This window comes from Danio aesculapii, chromosome 10 (genome assembly GCF_903798145.1).
Source record: "Danio aesculapii chromosome 10, fDanAes4.1, whole genome shotgun sequence".
Classification (NCBI taxonomy): domain Eukaryota; kingdom Metazoa; phylum Chordata; class Actinopteri; order Cypriniformes; family Danionidae; genus Danio; species Danio aesculapii.
In genome coordinates, this window is record NC_079444.1 from 10,610,052 (window position 1) to 10,633,998 (window position 23,947).

General features: G+C 37.8%; 1 protein-coding gene across 2 annotated transcripts in view; it reads left to right on the forward strand.

The window, feature by feature from the left end:
* Window positions 1-23,947, forward strand: part of LOC130236497 (rab GTPase-activating protein 1) — a 158,178-nt gene that overhangs the window by 21,496 nt on the left and 112,735 nt on the right. The window contains exons 2-3 of one of the 2 annotated variants that reach the window (XM_056467219.1): window positions 11,757-11,962; window positions 18,258-18,287. In XM_056467219.1, the coding sequence (XP_056323194.1) occupies window positions 11,813-11,962; window positions 18,258-18,287 (180 nt within the window). In that variant the 5' untranslated portion in view covers window positions 11,757-11,812. The remainder of the gene's footprint in view (window positions 1-11,756; window positions 11,963-18,257; window positions 18,288-23,947) is intronic. The other variant, XM_056467220.1, reaches the window with a different exon arrangement.

Below are 23,947 nucleotides of genomic sequence, written 5' to 3' on the forward strand. Positions count from 1 at the left end.
GGACTCGGGCATGAATAGGCAGAGTGATCTGTGTCGTTATAATGGCGTCGATACAGCACAACCAACAGGAACCAACCAACAGAATCAGGTTTTCGCTACACAAAAACAAGCGTGAAAGTGAAAGAATGAAGCTGACGATGTGACGTGTTCCCTCATAGATTAAAAAAACTGAAGAGTCGTTCAGTATAGACAAGATGAATTAAATATTATGTTTAACAACTCTAGTGAGACGAGAGCCAGCGGTACATCCTTGATAAACTGTCCAACGTGCACTGCTCTCTGGGGTTTTGTGCTCAAAGCACTCGCTGACTGCCTGGAGTGCATGACAGTGTCTGTGTCTGTGTCTCTGTGTGCGTGTGTGGTCACGTGATGTGCGTTTTCAGCAGTATAGTGTAGACGGAGGGCTGTTCAGAAATGCTAGATGAAACGCCAGTGTGATTGTGGATTGTTTTCGTTCTAAAATGCCATTTTAAAATTAAGACGTATTAGTGTAAACAGGGCCTAAGTGTGTATTTTTCGCGAACGAGTTTGCAATGGTGGAGGATGGTGATGCCGGCTTAGCATCATGATGTCTATTGGCCATCGATGATGGACGATGGCATCGTTTAACGATCCAACCCTAGTAAGCACCTGATTCACATTCGCGAGCGAAAATGCAAGATAGATAGTTGAGCTGATGCACTACATGTAAATCATTTTATTTGTTTCCTGTTCTTTGGCATTGTGTGGGAAACTGGAAATAGCAATTCTAATGCCATCGCTTATGTATTACCATCCAATTTTCGATTTTAAGAAAATCAGTTAAGAATATGTACAAGGCAATTACTATTCAGAAACATGACCGAATATTAATAGTAGCAATAGTGTTGTATTAAAATAGTTTTTGGTTATTTTAAGTGTCAATACACCTGATGCATTTTGCTAACCTATTTACAAATGGGTCATTTTAAATACAGTTTTAAATTGAGTCAGAAACATTTATTTTCAAAGGTAATTTAAATCTCATTCAGTTAACATGTGAATATGGGGCATATGATTGGCTGTTGGTTACTAAGTATTAGGGCGGCACAGCATATCGTTTCAACATCGATATCGCAATGTGTGTCTGAAATAGTCACATCAATTATAGTTGATTAGCACAAAAATTGAGAATACATGATATTTGTGGAGTCATTGCAACTTATAACCATTACTGAGTAAAACTTTGTTGTTTGCATGTGTTTTAAATGCATTTCAAGAGAGTTTAAAACATTTGGGCACAAAAAAGTACACACACACATATATATATATATATATATATATATATATATATATATATATATATATATATATATATATATATATATATATATATATATATATATATATATATATATATATAGTTTTATTTACATTATAAGTATGGTTTAAATCAGCAAAAAAGTGTGAAATACTCTGCATTGAGAAATTTGTATGATGTTGTGTTGTAGTCATCTCTATGAAACAGTACCAAACTATTGTATTTCAGTTTGCAGAAGTTGGTATTCACAAGTAATTAGCAGAGCTAATTTTACAACAGCGAAAACAAACATTAGTGACAACTGTTTTACAATGCTCTGCAGTTTGAGCAAGCGAAAGCTGAGTACACAGTTTATTTCAGCTTGTTTTACTAACGTGAACTAGGCCAGAATTACAAAATGCCATTATTTGCCTGTCACTCTGGCGGTGAAAGCCTGGAAACCTATTTCATGTCAAGTTACATGTTTTCTGACCTTTTTATGGACTTAAGTAAAAAGGGTGGATCTGTAGTTTCCTACTGAGTAACTGTCAAAGCGGGTGTGCCAAAAATGTTCTCCGGCTCCAAAGAACGGATGCCATTCGTATTTTTCCACATCCAGCACAAACAATGGTATGCATCATTAGCAGTATCGGCCTGTATTCCTTTGAAAATGTGTTGTTCACTTGTTGTTAACTACACTGAATTCCATTAAACAACAAAAACCATTGTTTTGGTGACTTTTTCTATAAAGTTCTGTTTTTCAAAATTTGTTGATACAAGTTTTGATGAAATTTCAATGAATAATTTTTCTACAGCGTTTATTAAATAGTTAAATAACCGCCAAAATATATTTTTTCTGTTCATTTACTCATCGTTAGGCTATTTAAGATGTTGGTGACATTCATTAAAGAATTAAAGTCACACAATCCAAGTCAGTGGCTATAATGTGCAAAAAGACACAAGCAACACAAAATGTTTAAGTATTCATTGAAATGATGAATAACAATCAGAAGTAATCCTAGGCTACAATCTATGATCTTTGAATGTTGCTTTGACATGTTCATCGGAATCCGCTGAATGGCCTTTGCGATCAGATTTCCCCTGATGAAGTTCTGTCAGTGTCCAAAAATTTCAGACACTTTCCTGCAATGTGACTTCAGCTGTGACAAGCATCAATCCAAGAACCAGTAGGAGCACCAAATCCAATGATCCAATCTAGCAACTACTTTACATTTACATTTAATCATTTAGCAGACTCTTTTATCCAAAGCGACTTACAAATGAGGACAAGGAAGCAATTTACACAACTATAAGAGCAGCAGTGAACAAGTGCTATAGACAAGTTTCAGGTGTGTAAAGTCTAAGAAGCAAAGCATTAGTAAATTTTTTTTTTTTTTTTTTTTTTTTTTTTTTTTTTTTGAGAGAGAGAGAGAGAGAGAGGGCACAGTTAGTGGTATAGCCAGAGAGGCAGTTGCAGATTAGGAAGGAAAGTGGAGACTAAATAGTTGCGTTTTTAGTCGTTTCTTGAAGACAGCAAGTGACTCTGCTGTTCTGATGTAGTTAGGGAGTTCATTCCACCAACTGGGCAGATTGAATGTGAGAGTTCGGGAAAGTGATTTCTTCCCTCTTTGGGATGGAACAACGAGGCGACGTTCATTCACAGAACGCAAGTTTCTGGAGGGCACATATATCTGCAGAAGTGAGAGCAGATACGAAGGAGCAAAGCCAGAGGTCACTTTGTAAGCAAACATCAGAGCTTTGAATTTGATGCGGGCAGCAACTGGCAGCCAGTGCAAACGGGTGAGTAGCGGAGTGACATGTGCTCTTTTGGGTTCATCAAAGACCACTCGTGCTGCTGCGTTCTGAAGCAGCTGAAGAGGTGTGATAGAACTAGCTGGTAGCCCGGCTAGCAGAGAGTTGCAATAGTCCAGTTTGGAGAGAACAAGAGCTTGAACAATAAGTTGAGCTGTATGTTCAGATAGGAAGGGTCGGACCTTTCTGATGTTGCAGAGTGCGAATCTGCAAGATCGAGCAGTTCTAGAAATGTGGTCAGAGAAGTTCAGTTGGTCATCAATGGTTACTCCAAGGCTTTTTACCATTTTGGATGCAGTGATGGTTGCTCCATCCATCTGGATTGAAAAGTTATGGTGAAGCTATGGTGAAGAGTCGGGTTGGCAGAAACTTCAAGCATTTCCGTTTTCGTGAGGTTAAGCTGAAGATGATGATCTTTGAGGACCTTCATGATCTTGAAGGACATCACTGAACCCTCACTGGATTCTCTTCAGTTTGCCTACAGAGCAAACAGGTCTGTGGATGATGCGGTTAATATGGGACTGCATTATGCTCTGCAACACCTAGACAGACCAGGGACCTATGTGAGGATGTTGTTTGTTGACTTCAGCTCGGCGTTTAACACCATCATCCCAAAACTTCTCCTGCCCAAATTAACTCAGCTCTCTGTGCCCACCTCTGTCTGTCAGTGGATCAACAGCTTCCTAACGGACAGGCAGCAGCTGGTGAAGCTGGGAAAATTCTCATCTAGCATCCGCACAATCAGCACTGGCGCCCCCCAGGGGTGTGTCCTCTCCCCACTGCTCTTCTCCCTGTACACGAATGACTGCACATCAAAAGACTCCTCTGTGAAGCTCTTGAAGTTTGCAGACGACACCACACTTATCGGCCTCATTCAGGACGGTGACGAGTCTGCCTACAGACAGGAGGTTAAGGAGTTGGCTGTCTGGTGCAGTAACAACAACCTGGAGCTCAACACGCTCAAAACAGTGGAGATGATAGTGGACTTCAGGAGAAACCCCCCTGCTCTCCCCCCACTGAGCATCATGGACAGCATTGTGGCAGCAGTGGAGTCATTCAAGTTCCTGGGCACCACCATCTCTAAGGACCTGAAGTGGGACACTCACATTGACTCCATTGTCAAAAAAGCTCAACAGAGGATGTACTTTCTTCGTCAGCTGAGGAAGTTTAACCTCCCAAAGGAGCTGCTGAAACAGTTCTACACCTCCATCATTGAATCAGTCATCTGCACATCAATAACTGTCTGGTTTAGCTCAGCTACTAAATACGACCTCCAAGACTACGTCGAATAGTTCGGACTGCTGAGCGAATCACTGGTACAACCCTTCCTACTCCCCAAGAACTGTACTTATCCAGAGCGAGCAGAAGGGCTGCCAAAATCACTCTGGACCCCTCACACCCAGCACACTGCCTCTTTGAACTTTTACCTTCTGGTCGACGCTACAGAGCACTGCGCACCAGAACAGCCCGACACAGAAACAGTTTCTTCCCTCAGGCAATCCATCTCATGAACACTTGATGATAATAATTGCGGAACCAACATCACTACTTGCTATACACTTTTATACACATATACACTTATTTAACAACACACTTTACATGCCAATTTGCACATAACAGCTGCACATATAACGTTGTATATAGTAATAAACATGTACATACACTTGTCAATCTGTATATTTGCACTCACTACTTACTTCTATTTTAAAAAAATATATTTATTATCTGTTTTTTTGTCCTGTCTCTGTAATCCTGTTGCACTGTAGAAGCTCTGTCACGAAAACAAATTCCTCGTATGTGTGAACATACCTGGCAATAAAGCTCTTTCTGATTCTGATTCTGATTCTGATTCATCCAGTGTGAAATGTCTGACAGGCAGGCTGAAATGCGAGCTGGAACCGAGGGATCATCAGGGTGAAAAGAGAGGTATAGCTGAGTGTCATCAGCATAGCAGTGGTAGGAAAAACCATGTTTCTGGATGACTGTTCCTAAAGATGCCGTGTAGATAGAGAAGAGAAGTGGCCCAAGAACAGAGCCCTGAGGTACCCCAGTGTTTAGATGCTGTAGGTTGGACACCTCTCCCCTCCACGACACCCTGAATGACTTGTCCGAGAGGTAGGAACTGAACCATTGAATAACAGTGCCTGCGACGCCCAGTGACTCAAGCGTAGATAGCAGGATCTGGTGGTTTACAGTGTCAAAAGCAGCTGATAAATCCAGCAAGATGATGACAGATGATTTAGAGTCTGCTTTAGCCAGTCTGAGATCCTCCACGACCGAGAGCAGGGCAGTCTCAGTTGAGTGGCCTTTCTTAAAGCCAGATTGCTTGTTGTCCATGAGGTTGTTTTGAGTAAGAAAGTCTAGGACTTGATTGAACACTACTTTCTCCAAAATCTTGGCCATGAATGGGAGCAGGGATACCGGTCGGTAGTTTTCAAGTAGCGTTTGATCCAGGTTGGGTTTCTTTAGCAGTGGGCTTACCCTAGCCTGCTTAAATGAAGTAGGGAATAGACCAGAGTCAAGAGATGTGTTAATTATGTGAGTCAGTGTTGGTATGACTGCAGGAGAAATGGCTTGCAGGAGATGAGAGGGAATGGGATCAAGCGGACAGGTGGTTGCATGGCTTGATAGCACGAGATTGGACACCTCAGCCTCATAGAGCTGGGAAAAAGAGGTGAGTGTGTGTGGTATCGGTGGTGTATCTTGCGTGTTTGTTGTAGGTGCAGCAAATTGAGCACTGATTTTTGCAGTTTTGGTGCAAAAGAATGTAGCAAAGTCATCAGTAGTGAGTGTGGAGGATGCTGGTAAAGGAGGAGGATAGAGGAGGGAGGAAAATGTTTTAAAAAGTAAGCGAGGATTGGTGGCACTGTTGACTTTCTGACGGAAGTATGTCTGCTTTGCAGAAGTAACCTCAGTCGAGAAAGAAGACAGAAGAGTTTGGTATGTTATGAGCTGTTCAGGATTTTTAGTTTTTCGCCAACTTCTCTCAGCAGCCCGAAGTTTTGAGCGATGCTCACGGAGAACATCAGAGCATTCATACTTGAAGTGAACTTAAAACCAGCCTGGGGAAATGTCTAAATAGGGCTTGTCGAGATGGCAAAAATTAAATCTTAATGTATTATTTTCCATATTGAACAATAACGATATATATTTCAATAACAGTTGTTAAAGGGTACCTATGGTAAAAAATCTACTTTTCAAGCTGTTTGGACAGACATATGTGCATGTATGGTGTATAGACCATCATATTGGGGTGATAAAAGCACACCCAGTGCTTTTTTTTCAATTTAACAACACAAAAAACGGTGGACCAATTGGAGCGGTTTTCAAACCGACCGCAACTTTACGTAGGAGTGCGGTTCCCCCGCCCACCAATATTGATTGACAGGCGCGTCATCATATCCTCAGTTTGTTGATTCATGTCCGCCATTTTCAGCGTGAGTCGAAGCGATATCACTAAAGGAACACCCTAGCTCTATTTTTAGATGCAAGACTCATTGGGCTCAACACAAGATCAATATTCTCCACATTATCGCTCTAATTAGAATTATTGGTTGTATCTTTAGGTAGGTTTGCAAACATGTGTACTTCTAATACTCCTCTCAGTCTGCCTGTCAGAGTGGGTGAGCTCATGGCCCCGCCCCCTTGTTACATTGGACGGGAAGCCGAAACTAGTCTACATGTGAAGCTACACACCCCTAAATCAGCGAACTGTGGACACGCCCCCAAGATGACACTTTTTAACACATTATAATAAAAAAAATCTGAATTGTGTTTTAAACTGAACCTAAACTGGCACACTGAGAAGAACCATAATATTAATATTAAATCATAAAAAAGAGGTAAACTATATGCCCTTTAATTTTCCCAGATTTAAAAAAGTATCCCAACAATGACAGATGGCCGATAAATTTTTGGCAGCCGAAAATTTGGTGCATCTCTAATATCAACACACTTCTAGATTCCCATTGTAGCACATTTCTGCTGTGTGATTGGCTCTTGGATCAATATAGAGTAAAAAATTCCAGAGTTTATCATTGTTATTGACATAGATTTTAGATAATTACATATGTCAACATTTTGTGTTTACTCTGTTTATTTGTGCGTCAAATTCACAATAGATCCAGATTCGATAATTGGAGGGGTGTCTGTCTGCCTGACTCCAGCTTTGTTGCTGAATGGCTAGTATGGATTTTATTGAGAGAGTAGCTGTTCTTTATGTGCTTTAGGAAGGCAAAAAATGGCGTAGATTCATTTGGTGCTGTGTCTGGAATTTTTAGAGCTACACCCAGCTTGGTGAGTGAATAAATTCCTCCAGAAGCTGCTCCTCGATGACTGCCCCTTTTAGCTTTCAGTGTTTTTGCTGATTTATACTTCTGCATCAAGCGCACGTATATACTCTCACTCTATAATCGCATAGCCCTCGCCTTTGCTGTCACCAATGCTGATGCTCACCGCTCAGAAAATGTAACTACATGTCGCAACGATGCGTAACGCACTGCGAAATTTTGTTTGTCTGTGATTATATATTGCGTTTTGAATATAATTTTACAAGATGACTTGAGTAACTAAATTTTGAAAGTAATTATAATTTTAGGGAAGTGCATACACATGAAATGTATCAAATTATACAAAAATATATCAAATAAAAAAAGCATGTGAAAACAATAGAACAGAAATAAAAATAAAATAAACAGTGCTTGATAGTTTTCGGTGGAGTCGAACAGCATTGAGGTTCAGAAATTCAATAATCAAATTTAAATTAACACTGTATACATTGAATAAGTAATTAAACGATAAATCTTTGTTAAAGTGGCAAACTTCAGAATTTTGTGCCCAAATGGTTTACATTTACTTAAAACGGGGCTTAAACAGACATTAAAATGAAAGTCTTTTACACTATTAGAACCTATATGTTCGGTCAAGTTTTATTAATCTCAACATGACATTGCAGATTCTGTGATGTGACTATTGCAGATTTGCACATTGCGATATCGATACTGAAACATGAAGCTGATCTCTTGGTCTTGAGGGGACACTTTTAGCTTAAATCATTGAATCGCATTAGACCATTAGCATCTGGCTTTTCAATCTCGCATTAAAATGACCAAAGAGTTTCAATAATTTTACTAGGAGCAACAGAAGATTTTCTTAGCTGATATGGCTAAGAACTATATTCTCATTCTGGTAAAATAATCAAGGAGCTTTGCTGACATACCATGTCTTTATGCAAAAAAAAAAATGAAGTGTTGCTTTAAAATGTTTGTCACTGGTCAGTAACTCTGTTGTGACTCAAATTTATAGTATCAACAACCCGCTTATGCAGGTATTGTGACACATTATACATGTGTGTCTGTGTAAATCACACACATTTCCTCTGTAAAGGAAAGAGCGCAGCTTCTTTTGTTGACGTTTTCATGTCTGAACCTGTACAGTCCCATTATTCCCTCTCTATATCCAAATAGAGACACAACAGTGACCCTCTGCCAAACTTCTCAGCTTGTCCAGATACACACAGGTACAGCTTTCATAAACACAACATTCCTCCTTCATATCTCTTCTCTGTCGCAATCGAATCGTAATTTGGCTGATGTTTCTTATGGAATTAAACAACGCCATTTGAGTTTGCGGTTCACCTTGTGATCTTGTGTTTGTTTTGTACTGAAGTTTCATTATAGCACGGTCATGTGACTGCTAATGTAAACAGCACCTGATATTGGGCGGCAACACAGTTTATGATCCACAGCAGCACCAACTTTGTTTGTCATTTGACTGTTGCCAAGGCGATCACTTCGATTTTTGCATTTTGTGTCCAACTGGCTGATGTAGAATGAAGCAACACCCATTTACCTCACATGCATTCTTTACAAGAATGCACAACAGAATCAGACAGATATTATTAGAAGTAGGGCTGCAACTAACGATTAAACAAAACTAAACTCTTTAGAAAGAGCACAAACATGTTGTCCTGGAAGATCCCTGAGCGGTTATAATAATAATACATTTTAAAAAACTAACTTAAACTAGTAGTTTTTTCCTGTTTTCAATCGAAATATCTAAATCAATCTTAAATCATGGTACATACTAGACACATGAAATAGCCTAAATAGCACAAAAAAATGAAGAAAAAAAATCCCCACCTCAAAGTTAAGTGATTGTTTAAAACAAGCAAAATTATTTGCCAGTGGGGTAGAGCTGCACGATTAATCGAAAAAAGATCGCAATCTCGATTCGACCCCTAAACGATCTTAATCCAGCATTTCTACGATTCTGCCAATCATATTTTCAAGTTCAGGAGAGAAGCAAAGGCGGCTGCAGGAGTCTTTTCATTGCTTCACATACGTTGCTCAGCGACATGGACACCTCCAAATGATGTTAAAAGTCACATACTGTATTTATAAGGTATAATTCACCTAAAATTGTCATTTTTGTCTTCATGTAATGCTGTATTTGCGGCCGGAAAATCACACGTGACGTGGGCTGCTGACTGTGAGCTGTTACTACAGAGAGGGCGCCCTACCTAATGATAGACGCGCGCGCCTCTACTTTAGTGAACAGAACCTGCATAGGGTGTGAATAACAGATAATAAAGTTGTAAATAATATTCAGTTTATGGCACAGAGTGATCGTTTAGGAGCCGCGCGCGAAGTATGAACAGCACTTAGCAGTGAAAATGAAACCGAAAGCGTGCACATTATTTAAATAATCATATCGCATTTTAGAGTTATGATTGCGACAAGCATTTGATGTTTTTCTTTCAGCGAACACACAGTTGTGCATGAAAATAAATGTTTAGTGTCAGTATAACTACTCTAGCCTATATAATGTTGATTTTACCAGTGAATAAAATGGTCTAATAATGTTGTCAATGACAGATTGCAAGCATATATCTCAAACATAATTCAACATCAGAATTATAATAAGTAGAGTAGAACTATTTAGAAAAAAAACAAGTAATATTATTGTTATTATATATTTATTAATAATAATTTATTAATATTAATATTATTATAACCTACACATAATATTATTGTTGTTTTACCATTTATTTGAGAAAAAAACAACAATAATTGCCGACTCATATTAACCTTTATTTTACATCTAATCCTGAGTAAATCGTGATCTTTATTTTTAGCAAAAAAAAATAAATTGCGATTCTCATTTTAGCCAGAATCGTGCAGCTCTACAGTGGGGTCAGAAAAATAATCTTAATGAGATCTAATCTCTAACAGAAGTTTTAAGGCATCACTTAGTTTTCTCATGCCATTTTTCTTCAAGTCTTTATTTAAGATTTTTTGATATTTGGACTGGAAACAGGATGAAATTACTAAGTAAGAAAAGCTTTTATGTAGTGTAGCTATACATGACAACAGATTGAGAAATGAATGATCCAAAAAAAGGCGAGTGAATAAAAACCTGTCTTTTGTCTTGCAATGCAAAGTAACTATACCACCGCTGCTTTACTACTGTTATTAACCCTTTCACTGGTGAGTTTAAAAGATTCTATCTTCTATCTCTGGCCCTGGGAGTGAGTTTTGTTAGACGATCATTATTTTAGAATGTTCACCCTTCATGTTTCCGTGTCCACAATAGCGCTGTCTGACAGATATATCCCTTTTATTATGTGTTTCCATTTTAATAGAAAATATTCACATGCTTGCTCATCATGTCATCAACTAGCTGATATTCCAATTCACAAAAACCTCTAAGTGAGTGTTTTTAGTTGTTTAAAAGACGTGTAAATGATCTTAATCGTGATCAATAAAGTGAGGTGGGCATCGCCATGTTTACTTGTGGCCGCACACATGCCTCATCCATAAAAGCAAAACACGCACGATTCAGCATGTAAATTTACCAATGACTCTCAAAATGCATGCAAGCAAGTGGCTGGCCATCTGGGAGAAGAATGGATTGAACTTTCACTACGTGTATCTGATATAAATAATAGGCATAATTATATTTGAATGGATTGTTTCAATAGACTTTCTTGTGTGTTTTACAAACTCTAAATGTATTGTTTTACTAGTACTTGTGTGTATTTACATGTCTAAAACGTAAAATAAGCATTGAGGTGTATCTTTCCTTTAAATTTTTTTGCTCTGTCCTGTCTATAAGGCACTGATCTCTGCTGGCATCAGTGCGCGTCAGAGGCAGAGTGTGTTCACTCTGCTCAGAACTCAACTAAAGTTGTTTTAAAAATCAAACATCTCTGTGTCGCGCGACACGGCAAATCAATTCGTTGCCAATGCTTTTAGTAAACGATTTAATCGATTCATTTGTTGCAGCCCTAATTAGTAGGTAATTGTGTACCTCATCATATTTCATATGAATTTTCACATGATTACATTAAACAATTAAAGAAAACTGGTGCTTTACTTTCCATGTGATTTGTGGGTTAATTTTAGACCCTGTCTTACCCTTTAAACTCATTTTCTTTTTATCTTTGCCTACATTTTTGCTTTTTTCCAGCATAATTGTCAAGGATTTATTTTGCTCTGCAGACACCATATGTCCATAAATAGCTTTGCATATATAAGCTGCTACTGTTATAAATGTCAGAAACTTGCAGAACAATGCTCTTTATTTGCTGTGCACTCAAAATAGGCCTAGGTGTGCAAGCTTCTCTCATTTTTTATTTTTTTTTTGCTTTCCTCATGGTATTTTTTTTCATCTGTTTGTTTTTCAGGTAATTTTGACCATTAAACTGCCATTCATGAGCGCGTCTGGCTTGATTTAGCAGTCATGGATGACAAGGCCTCGGTGGGGAAAATTAGCGTGTCGTCCGACTCCGTGTCCACTCTCAACAGTGAGGACTTTGTCCTGGTGTCCCGTCTGGGGGACGAGACCCCTTCTACTAATAATGGTAGCGATGATGAAAAAACGGGACTGAAGGTAAGAGTAGACAGAAAGTGGTGATCAGGGTGGTCTTCAATTGATGGGGGATACTTCAATTTAGCTCAATCCATTTTTGAATGATTTCAGATTTCGTTTGTTTCTGTTGTAAATGTATGGATTCGGTTTTATCGTATACATTTAGGATTTAATAATCCAAATCCATACAGTTTTACAAATACAAATACGTTTATATAGTTTTGCAACTTACACAGTTGTATATTTAATGCCTTAACTGTCACCCTCACATTTTAATATACACTTATTATAGGTGAAGCTACATAATTATTAGGGATACTCTATTGATTAGCCGAACATCGGTATCGGCTGGTAATCACATTTCATGACTCAACAGGTACTCACCAATCTGGCCTACCGCAGCCACAACATGTGAGGAGGTAAATTATGCATGGGAGTGTGAGCGATCGATGCGCTGGCGTCACAACAGCTAAAATAAAATGTATACAGATGCGGTGCGACCTGTTTATACTGTCGATTGGAGCGACTCGCATGAGTGAAGGTCTCTTTGTTACAAGTGCAGCCATTGTATTTCCAGTGTTTTGAGCTGCTGTGATATGAGCGGAGCGATCGCCCCTATCTAGTTTCTCATCCAACCTCATGACCTGTTCCGGAAGCTCTGCGAGTCTCTCGCATATTCATAGTGACTCGTTAAAATACCCGGAAATTTTGACGATGCGAGCGAATGAGCAAGAGAACAAATCACGAGAGGCAAAGTGATGTTCTAAGCATTACATTTGTTAGGTTCAATGAAAAGAGCAGTAAAGATATTGCAAGTGCAAATCCCCCTCTCTGTAATTGAGAGATCCGCTGTCAATAGTTGGAGACGAGCAAAATATTTGAATGGTCTTGCATGCTTCTACCCATGACATGTTTACATTATAAGGTTATAAGAGATGTTTTTAAGGTATTATATGCTGTAGATATTGCAATTCCGATTTGATTTGATACTAACTTAAACATTAATTCAAATTAGTTTTTAAATATTCAGAAAGGAAACACAAATTTTTCTCTAGAGCAAACAGTAAACACGAAAAATGACCTGTTTTTGTTTGGTGTTTGTGACTTAACCAAAAGTTAACCAAAAGTTTGGTGTCTGAACCAAAATATTCCCATATTACCGATGTCCTGTTTTTCTTTGATATTAATTGGTCTGTTGATGCTTCAGAAGCAGCAAATGTCATCATCCCGCACTCGTCACTTGTCTGCGTTTTCCTTTTTCTTTGTTTTTTATAGTTCGGTTGCGTAATTCTGATTGGACAGAACAAAAGTGTGCTCACTCAATTGGCTAGTAAGACTATCACACACAGATGGCATTCATGCATTTGCTCTGGCCGGCGCAAATTAAATCATACAAATATAATTCATGTCGCAGCCTTCTGCGATTAGCTAATTGCAATGTTTCAAATTGTGATTGTGATTAAATTTTTATTTATCGCACAGCCCTAATATGCAGCATCTTTAATTTATTCTCTTAGGTAAGGAAAGATGTAAGGAAAATGTGCTTGATGCATTATAAAGCTTGAAGCATTAGACTTGGTATCGGCCAATCACTATGACAAGGAATCGGTATTTGGTATTGACTGCAAAAATCCTGATAGAAGTATCCCTAATAATTTTATGTGATATATGCTTATTATACATAGTCAAGATAAGTTCAGGTTTAGATTTTATTTTTATTATTATTATTTTTTATGCACAGAAAAACATGTTGAATACGGGACGCCGACAGTTACTGTTAATATGAAAACAACTATTAAAAAATGAATATTTCTTTAAAGGGTCGTGAAATAGCTCACTTTAAAGGTGAACATCTATACTTTTTAAAATCCTAAATTTGCCATATTCTGTGACACTCCTGGTTAAAGCATATTTAGTTTTTTTTTAAATAGGCTGATTTCCATCTGCATTTTACACATTACAGAAATCTTAGGACCCTAGATAAGAGATTAAAAAGTATCCCTAATTGAAGAATCACCCCATTAAGTTAATTAGCAAGTAAAGTTCGCACCACCTAGCTAATTTCTTTAAAGGTGCTAATGAGGTTTTAAGTGTTTTCTTCCGTTCAGATGGTCACTGTCAAGAGGACGGCCAGACTGAACACTTCATCTTGCCATACTTATTTCATGTTTGATTTTTCTGCTTAGCCTGTGTGGCCCGTCTTGTCCATTTCTCACACGACACCACATCATATGAATGCTGTTATGATTTTGCCAGTTTGAATCACCTTTGAATTAATTTTTTTAATGAACTCCTAATCCAGTGATTTGATATTTTGCTGCTGCTGTGTGTTTTTTTTTATCCATGTTTCACTTTCTACATGCACAAGCTTCCACAGTATCATGGTGGGCCACGTTAGGATGTTGCATCCATACAGGTCTCATTCAGTCATGGACCCGAATTATCAGTGATTTCAACTACACCACTCCAGTCTTTCTTCTTCTCAGATCTTGTGGTCATGATGCTTCTGTGTTCATTTCACCGTCACTCTTTTGCTTTCCGCTTTGGTGGATTTGTTCCATTTATTGGCTTGTGAAATCTGTTCATTCATGTTTGCATTTGATCATGGCAATGGAGCAGCCAGCTTTCAAATTTTGTTCTCACTTTTCCCATGATGCTTGTCTGCATTTGTCATAATCTGTAATAAAGGAATGAATAATTTTCCTGAAATTTAAATTGTATCTTTACTCATGCTTATGTTTCAAACCTGTTTAAAGGGAGAGTTCACCCAAAATACCATTTGCTCTTAGTTTGCTCACCCTCAGGCTATTCTAAATGTACACTGGAGACTAGTTCCTCAATTTTGAGGTCACTGTTTAGTCCTTTAGAGTTGTCTCTATGTATGCATGTGTATATATATATATATATATATATATATATATATATATATATATATATATATATATATATATATATATCTAAGATAATATATCTAAGATAATATATCTATATATATCTAAGAGAAGAAGCTGTTGAATAAATTTCTGGGTTTTTTTTGTGTGCTTCAAAGTATTCTTGTAGCTTCATAAACTATGCGTGCATCACAATCAGCTCCCTGAATTAGATATTTGGAAAAAGAACAGTGAGCAAAACTAGACAACACTTTCAGAATCTTCCCAGTTGTTAGTGTTTAACTGGCATTTGCTGGTAAATTCCTCAATTATCCGACAATCCACATTTAACTAGTAGACATTTAACTTTTTAGAATGGCTCACCATTTTACAGTGTAGTGTTTTCACGATACTGGAATTTCGGTACTGAAATTTTAAAAACGTCCATTACTCGCTAACATTTAACGCTCTGATGTCCATGTATCTGTGTTTGCACTCGGAACAGCGGTGAACTGATGACCTTCACGGCCGATCACAGTCATTTCTGTTTCTGCAGATAAACACAATTGCAAATCAGCAATGTATCCTCTGTGTATTTTTAAGGCTTGGTTGTGCTGTAAGATGCAAAGCAATGTGTGCTCATGCTTCACTTGTAGAAAATCACGTTATCATATATCATACTTTGATTATATACAACTATTCAGCTAACATGAAAACCACTGTCATATTTCCTAGTTCCTCTGAAAGGCTCACCCCCAAGAGGCTCTGATTGGTCAGCTAACATAATGTGCTGTGATTCGCGGATCGGCTCTACGTATAAGGATTATAATATAATAAAACATAATTTGTTTAACAAAAATAAATAAATAAATAAACAAAAAGCATTAACCTGTTAATGTATATTTAAGTGAAATATAGCTATTACACGTAGGCCAATACAGAGACCCGGAAGGGACATGATGGTGGAGAAAAAAAAATGGGTGAAAGGAAAAAAACTGGGTGAGAAAAAAAAATGGGTGGGAGAAAAAAAAACTGAGTGATAGGAAAATATATATTTCAAGTTTTTGTATTCGCAAAGATGTTTTGCGTTTCCTTCGTTTTTCAACAAACACTTCCTGTTCACTTCATACATGTCAACTCTCCCGTTTTGCTGAGATTCTCCCATATTTTACCATTCTATCTCGCTATCATCCTATCATTAAGTATTTTCCCATATTTATCATAGATTTTTAATCTCGATAGCATGTTGAAATTAACATAAAAATCTCTGCATTCACTTTCATTTGCTGTTCTTCACTTGTTTGATAACAGATGTGTCACTTTAAATGGCGTGTACAGAAACTGATCTGGGATCAGTTTATCATATGAAGCGCGACCGTCAGTCAGCGCTTATGCATCCGCTGATTTAGAGGTTGCATATGAAGGGTGATGATCGACACACAGCTTTAATGAAAAGAAAGTGAATGCAGACATTTTAGATTCATTTCAATGTTCTTTCAAGATTAAAAATATATGAGAAATATGGGGAAATAGTTAATAATAGCAGGATAGAATAGTATTTTTTTTTTCTTCTACCCATTTTTTTCCCCACCATCACGTTCCTTCCGGGTCTCCGTAGGCCTATGCATTTTATTATTAATTATATATGTGCAATTTTTAATAGCATTTTAAATCTAACTGAACTATCTTTAATTTTTTGGGTTACAGGCTAATGGTTAATGTTTGGTTATTGAGTGCCAGCTGTCATCAAACAATATAAAAAAAAAACTACTTTCAATTTTTGGGGTGAAGAATTTGTCCTGTGTGCTATTCTGCTATGCCGCTGAGGAGTAGAGGATGTTTGCAGCACAAACCAGTACAGAATGATGAGGTGTGTTGATCAAAAATGATGTAAAAGTCACATGAATTCTAACATAACCGTTCACACTGAGGTCAGATTCCAAAAAATCAGATCTGTATCAGATTTAATACCAAAGTGGCACAAATCGGAATTGAAAAGATCAGATTATATGCTGTTTGGGCTGTTCACACTCTCAAGACAAAAACAGATCAGAGTCGCATGTGGGCTAGGCATGGGCCAGTATAAGATTCTGAAGGTATGATAACCTTGGATAAAAATGTCATGGTTTCACAGTACTGTGATCACTGCTCTAAAATATGTTCTTTTTAAATATCTGGGTAAAAAATAACAACTTTTTCCCCCTTTGAACATAATATATTTTATGTTGAGAAACATTTAAAATATTTTGACTTTTCCAAACCTCCCAGCAGGCACAGGACGTCAACTTGACGTCAGATTGATGTTGTACCCCAACGTCGTGTGAACGTTGCATTTTGTTTGAAATTAAAAATCCTGTTGACATCAGAACCCAACGTCAGGCTGACGTCAATGTCATACATCCAATCTAAAATCAACCAAATATCATCTAATGATGTTACAGCTTGACATTGTGTGGACATTATTACTATGGCATCTATGTATTTTATACATCTATCTATGTATAAAATACGTTGAATTTTTGTTGCCATATTTGACAAATAAATGAATTTGACGCCAATATTGGTTTAAGATTGGATTTTGGTCACTTTCCAACACAACCTAAAATCAACCAAATATCAACATCAATTAACCTTATTTTGGGCGTCAAAATAATGTTGTCCTTAGACGTTGGCTAGACATTGTATTTTGATCACCGGACGTGACGACCTAAATCTAACCTTATATTAACGTCTTATGATGTTGTGTGCCGGCTGGGATGTCAGGCTAAATAATTCAAATAAATCATTGAATCAGTCACTCTGCTGTCTTCATTTGTTTTTTAAAAACACAGATTCCTGTACAACCTAAAATGGAATCTTTGGAGATCTTTTCTACTGGAGATACTGTTGTCCTAAAAACACACAAGAAATGTAAATAAAAAATCTTACATATACCGTAGGAACGGTATAGCAGAACATTTTGGCGGTTTTAAAACCTTGACTTTTCCAAACCGCGGTATACCTTAAAAACGGTTATCGTCCCATGTCTAATGTGGACAAAAAAAATCTGATCTGGGCCACGTTTGGTTGCAGTGTGAATGTAGCCTAAATGTGTACCGTACTGTTCTGAACCTTACCGCGTATTGGAAAAGGGACAAAAGTAAATAGTTACTTCAAATATATGGTAAAAGAGTGTGATCTTGTTACGTGTTGCTCAATTGAAAATAAAGTAATTTAGGTGTGGAATGACATGAGGGTGAGTAAAATAGCAACTGGGTGATAATTGGACTGAAACACTTGCCATTGCCACTAGAGGGCGTCATCACATTGGATAGCACAGTTTCTTTTCAGATGTGATGGGTAGAATAAGACGATCCTGCTGTTTGTCTTTTACTCTGTCAGTCAGAGATCGTTTTCTCTCAGTTAAGACATTCTTCGACCGCTTAAACACTCTGTTTGTTACACAGGTGATTACTGAGGAAGGGGTCAGCTTTAAGGTCAGTCTTTATCTTTTCCTTTCTCTCTCTCTGCTCCTCTGTGACTTTGTGGTGATACTGTGTCTTTGTGCCTTGTGTCTGATTGGCTGATCAGTTTGATTGGCGGCTTCACTAGCCTGTACTGCAGCTCGGTTTGGGATATAAGCGGGACTATGATGAAATATGATTGTGCTCAGTAGAGTGTTTATAGACTGCTGTTTTGTGTCTGGTGCTTTCACTGTTTTACCTTGTTCCAGGCCTCCTAGTCCAGTCAGCATTTAAAGGAATAGTTCACCCAAGAATTAAAGTTTACTCACTGTTTACTCACCCTCAAGTGGTTTAAAACCTTTATGAGTTCCTTTCTGAAAACCGGAAAACCTGTAACCATTGACTTCCACAGTAAGAAAAATACTATGGTTGCAGGTTTCCAACTTTCTTCAATTGTCTTCTTTTGTGTTCATCAGAAGAAAGTAATTCAACTAGATTTGAGACAAGGGCGCGTAAATAATGACAGAATTTTTATTTTTGGGTGAACGCTCCCTTTAATACCCAGCAGTGCACAGTCCATGCTAGATACCTCTGGCTTGTATGCTAACGCTTTTGCCTCGGGTTTAAAGAAAAGAGAAATGCAAATATTGAGGTGTTTTGTGGAGATCTGGCAAATCATCTGCTTTCACTAAACCTTTCTCCACTGGCCTGTGCAAATCTTGTGAGTTCAGAGATTGTCTTTCTTTTTCAGTCACCATTATCTTGGCTGTAATGAACACAAATCACACCCACCTTCTCTTTAGGGCTTCAATTCTTAGGACAAGTTTAATTCAACTAGCAGTACAATTTTACTAATGTACATTGTTTTTATGTAAATTTTCATAAGCAAATGAGGGAAAACTATTAAACGAGACTATTTGAATCGAATATTAGCAAAATTCTCATATTTACACCACCAGAATAGCGAGTAAGCCATGAAGAAGCGTTTGTACAACAAAATACAAGTGGAATAAAATTAATAATAATCAAACGGCCCTTGAATATTCACAAAAATGGAGCTTCAGTAAAAATAGAGCATTTACTGGCATATATCCCTGCTGAAAATTCCAGCTTAAATCAGCCTAAGCTGGTTGGCTGGTTTCAGCTGGTTGACCAGCCTGGTTTTAGAGGGGGTTTGGCCATTTCCAGGCTGGTCTTAGCTGGTCAGGCTGGGAGATGACCAGCTAAAACTGGCTTGACCAGCCTAGCCAGGCTGGGAGTCCAGCCAAAACCAGCTATGTCCAGCTTAAACCAGGATGGTCAAGTTGGTTTTAGCTGGTCATTTTCCAGCCTGACCAGCTATGACTGGCAGTTTGAGACCCCTGCTTTAGATGATTGCATAACCAGGATAACAGTAGTCTGAGGTCATCTTCCATTGTTTTGAAGTGACACCAAATGCAAACCAAAATTGCCATTTGATCATATTTATTTGAATGTGAATTGTGGAATTTTAAAATGTGTAATTTATAAGATGTTAAATGGATAGTTCACCCAAAACTGAGAATTGTCATAATTACTCGCCCTTCCCTTGTTCCAATCCTGTTTGAGTCTCTTTCTTTTTTTTTGTTTGTTCAGAAAATAAGATATAAAAAAATTGAAAATTGTTAACCATTGACTTCCATAGTATTTGTTTATCCTACTATGGATGTGAGTAGTTTTCAGCTTTCTATAAAATATCTTCCTTAGTGTTCAACAGAAGAAAGAAACTTTTTCGTGAACTATCCCTTTAAGCAGAGACACCAGTCTTTTAATATAGTGACTGTTTACATAAGTCGTGTTTTGAATGTATATGTGATCATGTCAACTTACATGTGCAACACATCTTTATTAAAGCACATACTTTTTGCTGGTTTTTTTTTATCATCCTAAGATGCTGCATCTAGGCCTGTCACAATAATCAATAAGTTGACTTATCGTGCAATACTTGGAGATGACCTCAATAGTTTTTACCATTACAATTAACATTTACAAATTCACAAATAACATTAAGGCCAATTTATAACGACATTTACATTCTACCTTACCTATGTAAAAGTTTATAATTGGGCATTTACCTAATAGGACATTAAAAAGGAAATATATATATTAGGATGTTTACCTTTTCAACATCAAATCATGGAATCTAAATAACCTTAAGATGATAAGTATTTTAAAGTGTGCTATTTGCGTTATTATGCTGCAATATAATAATTATTTAATTAATGGCATATAATTATCTTAAAATTCCTAATTACGACAGGCACAGCTGTATTCTCAGAACATCTGTAACAGCGCACCCTACTGTCTAAAGTACTTTTCTGTGTCTGTGAAAACTTGGAAAGCTGGACAAGCTTGTCTGTGATGGGGAAGCCCCTTGTTATAAATGAAATGAAATCTTGTCTGTGGAGTTAATATTAGAGTTAATTGCAAATAATCAGAATAAATAACATTGATGTACTTGAAACATGCCATACTTTTTAATTAATAATAATTTCAATTTAATAATTTAATTGAATAAGTATCTTCAATTCACTTAGATTTTAGAGCCACATAAGTATAAAGCATGACCACTGGTTTGTGGTGGTTTAAAGGGCACCTATGGTAAAAAATCTACTTTTCAAGCTGTTGGGACAGACATATGTGCATGTATGGTGTATAGACCGTCATATTGGGGTGATATAAACACACCCAGTGCTTTGTTTTCAATTTAACAACATAAAAAACGGTGGACCAATTGGAGCGGTTTTCAAACCGACCGCAACTTTACGTAGGAGTGCGATCCCCCCGCCCACCAATATTGATTGACAGGCGCGTCATCATATCCTCAGTTTGTTGATTCACGTCCGCCATTTTCAGCGTGAGTCGAAGCGATATCACTAAAGGAACACCCTAGCTCTATTTTTAGATGCAAGGCTCATTGGGCTCAACACAAGATCAATATTCTCCACATTATCGCTCTAATCGGAATTATTGGTTGGATCTTTATGTAGGTTTGCAAACATGTGTACTTCTCATTGAGTCTACCTTATACTTCAGCTGTTTGCATTTCTCGCGATCCCAGAAGCTCCCTGTGATCTTAACTAGCATGAGTTTTAGAATTCTAAACATAGGTTTCTATCAGGGTACACTCAAGTCGACGGCTGGGCGCCGCAGACCGCTGCAGACTTGACGTTGTGTGTACCCTGATAGAAACCTATGTTTAGAATTCAAAAATGCGTGGCGCGACGATTCGGGAGAGCCACAGAGAGTGTCTGGTGTGCCGTGTCGCGGCTTCGAGCGGCGCATCCGGTGCCTCAGTCAAAGTTAATTCAGTGTGCGTGGTTATTAGTTTCTGTGTACACGCTCGGAACTTGAAACTAGCACACAGTTGGCTGTAAAACTGTACAAAGACACATATAATTTTGTACTCTCTGCTTTGTCTGTGTCCGAGTCGTATATGTACGACTGATTGCTGATCCTCTCACTCCTGCTCCTTCTCTCAGTCTGCCTGTCAGACTCTGTTGCAAACGCAGAGCGGGTGAGCTCATGGCCCCGCCCCCTTGTTACATTGGCGGGAAGCCGAAACTAATTTACATGTGAAGCAACACACCCATAAATCAGCAAACTGTGGACACGCCCCCAACATGACACTTTTTAACACATTATAATAAAAAAATCTGAATTGTGTTTTAAACTGAACCTAAACTGGCACACTGAGACGAACCATAATATTAATATTAAATCATAAAAAAGAGGTAAACTATGTGCCCTTTAAGCTTCTCAATCCACCAATCCCGCTTCAAAACATAGTTTACCATCATATTTTCAACAGGGCTGAACATACCTTGAAACTTCTTTTTACTCCAAAGCAAAAGAGCAAATAACAATTAGATTGTGAGTACATTAGGGCCTTCAATGTGCAGATTTTGTTTGAACTTGTATACTTTTAAAAATATATCTAAAGGCCGGACATACACAGTCGGCCTTTAGGCAGCATTGGGCTTTCGGTGATGTCTTTCTAGTTTGTTTGGTGTGTTCCACATGTGCATTCTAATCAGGTAAACATTGGAGAAAATTGGTCCAATTCAGAATGTAGAATTGGTGCCGACTTCAACGAAAGAGACCACTCTAATTGGTTGTTCAGCAATGAATCAGAAAGCTAGAACAAAAACTGAAGTGACTAAACCAACCAAATCATTCAAGTCAAGAGAGAACACAAAGAACCTGGCTGTAAATGTGGTGCATTTCTCAAATATTTGCAAACAATATAAATTACTAGATTATCAGACATATTTGCACAAGCATATCCCTCTGTGGTGTGTGACAAGTTCTCTGAAAATGGCTCTAAATGTTCTGGTTTCCCTTTGTGGAATGAGAAAACCGACTACTACCCCCTGTGGGCACAGAAAGACACATTAGACCCTTTCACCCGTACAGACCTTTTCGGAAAATTGCCGTATGTGTGAACAGGCCCTTTTTGGAAATACCGGTAAATTCGATCTGCCAATTTTCCGGAAAGAGAAGTTGTAACATTACCGGTGATTTGCCGGAATGCTGCGCTGTGTGAACGCAGAAGGAAGACTGCCGGAAAGAGTGCGTGCACGTCTAGAACGTGCTGACGTGAGACTACTGATTTAGCCAATCAGAACGCATTCACGTCCGCGCGGATAATGGAAATAAAAGCTTTTGAATATTTTCCCAGACACATTTAACTGCTAGAAGTTAGTCAGATAACGTTTATATGTTCATCTTAATGCCAGCAGTGTAAATAATTATCGATCAGATGCTTATGGTAAGCCGTTGTTTGTTTACCTTCAAGCTCTGCTTCCTTCAGTTGCTTGACAAGTCGAAGAAGCTGCCCGTGAAGCAGCCGTTGAGCGCCAGCACACACACATATTACATCTCGACATGCGAAAGTGTTGCTCTCTATGTTTTCATCGAAGTTGTTCACTACACTGATCCATCCACAGAGTTTGTAATGTAGTCAAATGTTTACAAATACAGGCCCAGCCATTTAGAGGTCATTTCTGGTTGATGTCAGAATTTTGGAATTTGGTATTTGGTATTTTGGAATGGATGTGTGAATGGTCTTTTCTGGAAAAATTCCGTAACGTCCTCGCTTGTGTGAACAGTGCTTTTTTTAATTTAGCAGTAAAGTCGTGCCATAAATTTTCCAGATATTTACCTGTATCACTGTGTGAAAGGGGCTTTTCTCTCATACAGGTGCAGAATGCTCACTTTTATTTCAGTCTGCTGCAGTCCATTTGGTGTGTTCATGTGCAGTTTTTTGGTCCACACAGGCCTAAGCAAGGCGTCAAGACAACACAGTTGGTTATCGTCTACACTAGTTATTTGCATTGTGTGTTCTGAGGTTTAAAATCCCCTGCAGTCAGTTCAGAAAGTCGAATTATTTAAATTTTTAATTTTGTTTATTGATTTATTTTTTAGTAGAAAATGTTATAATCTGCAAAATATTTATTTATTATTATTATTATTTTTTTTTATTTTTTTTGTCTAAAGCTTGGCTTTGAGACTCAACAAATCACCTACAGTAAACTGATGGCCTATTCTGTACCTAACACACTACATGTTTAAACTATTGACAACAGGACAAATGGATTTGTAATGTTTGCTTTTTATGCATTCGGAGTTGACAGCATTAAACTGTTTCAGGACTACTAGTATAGTTGCAATGG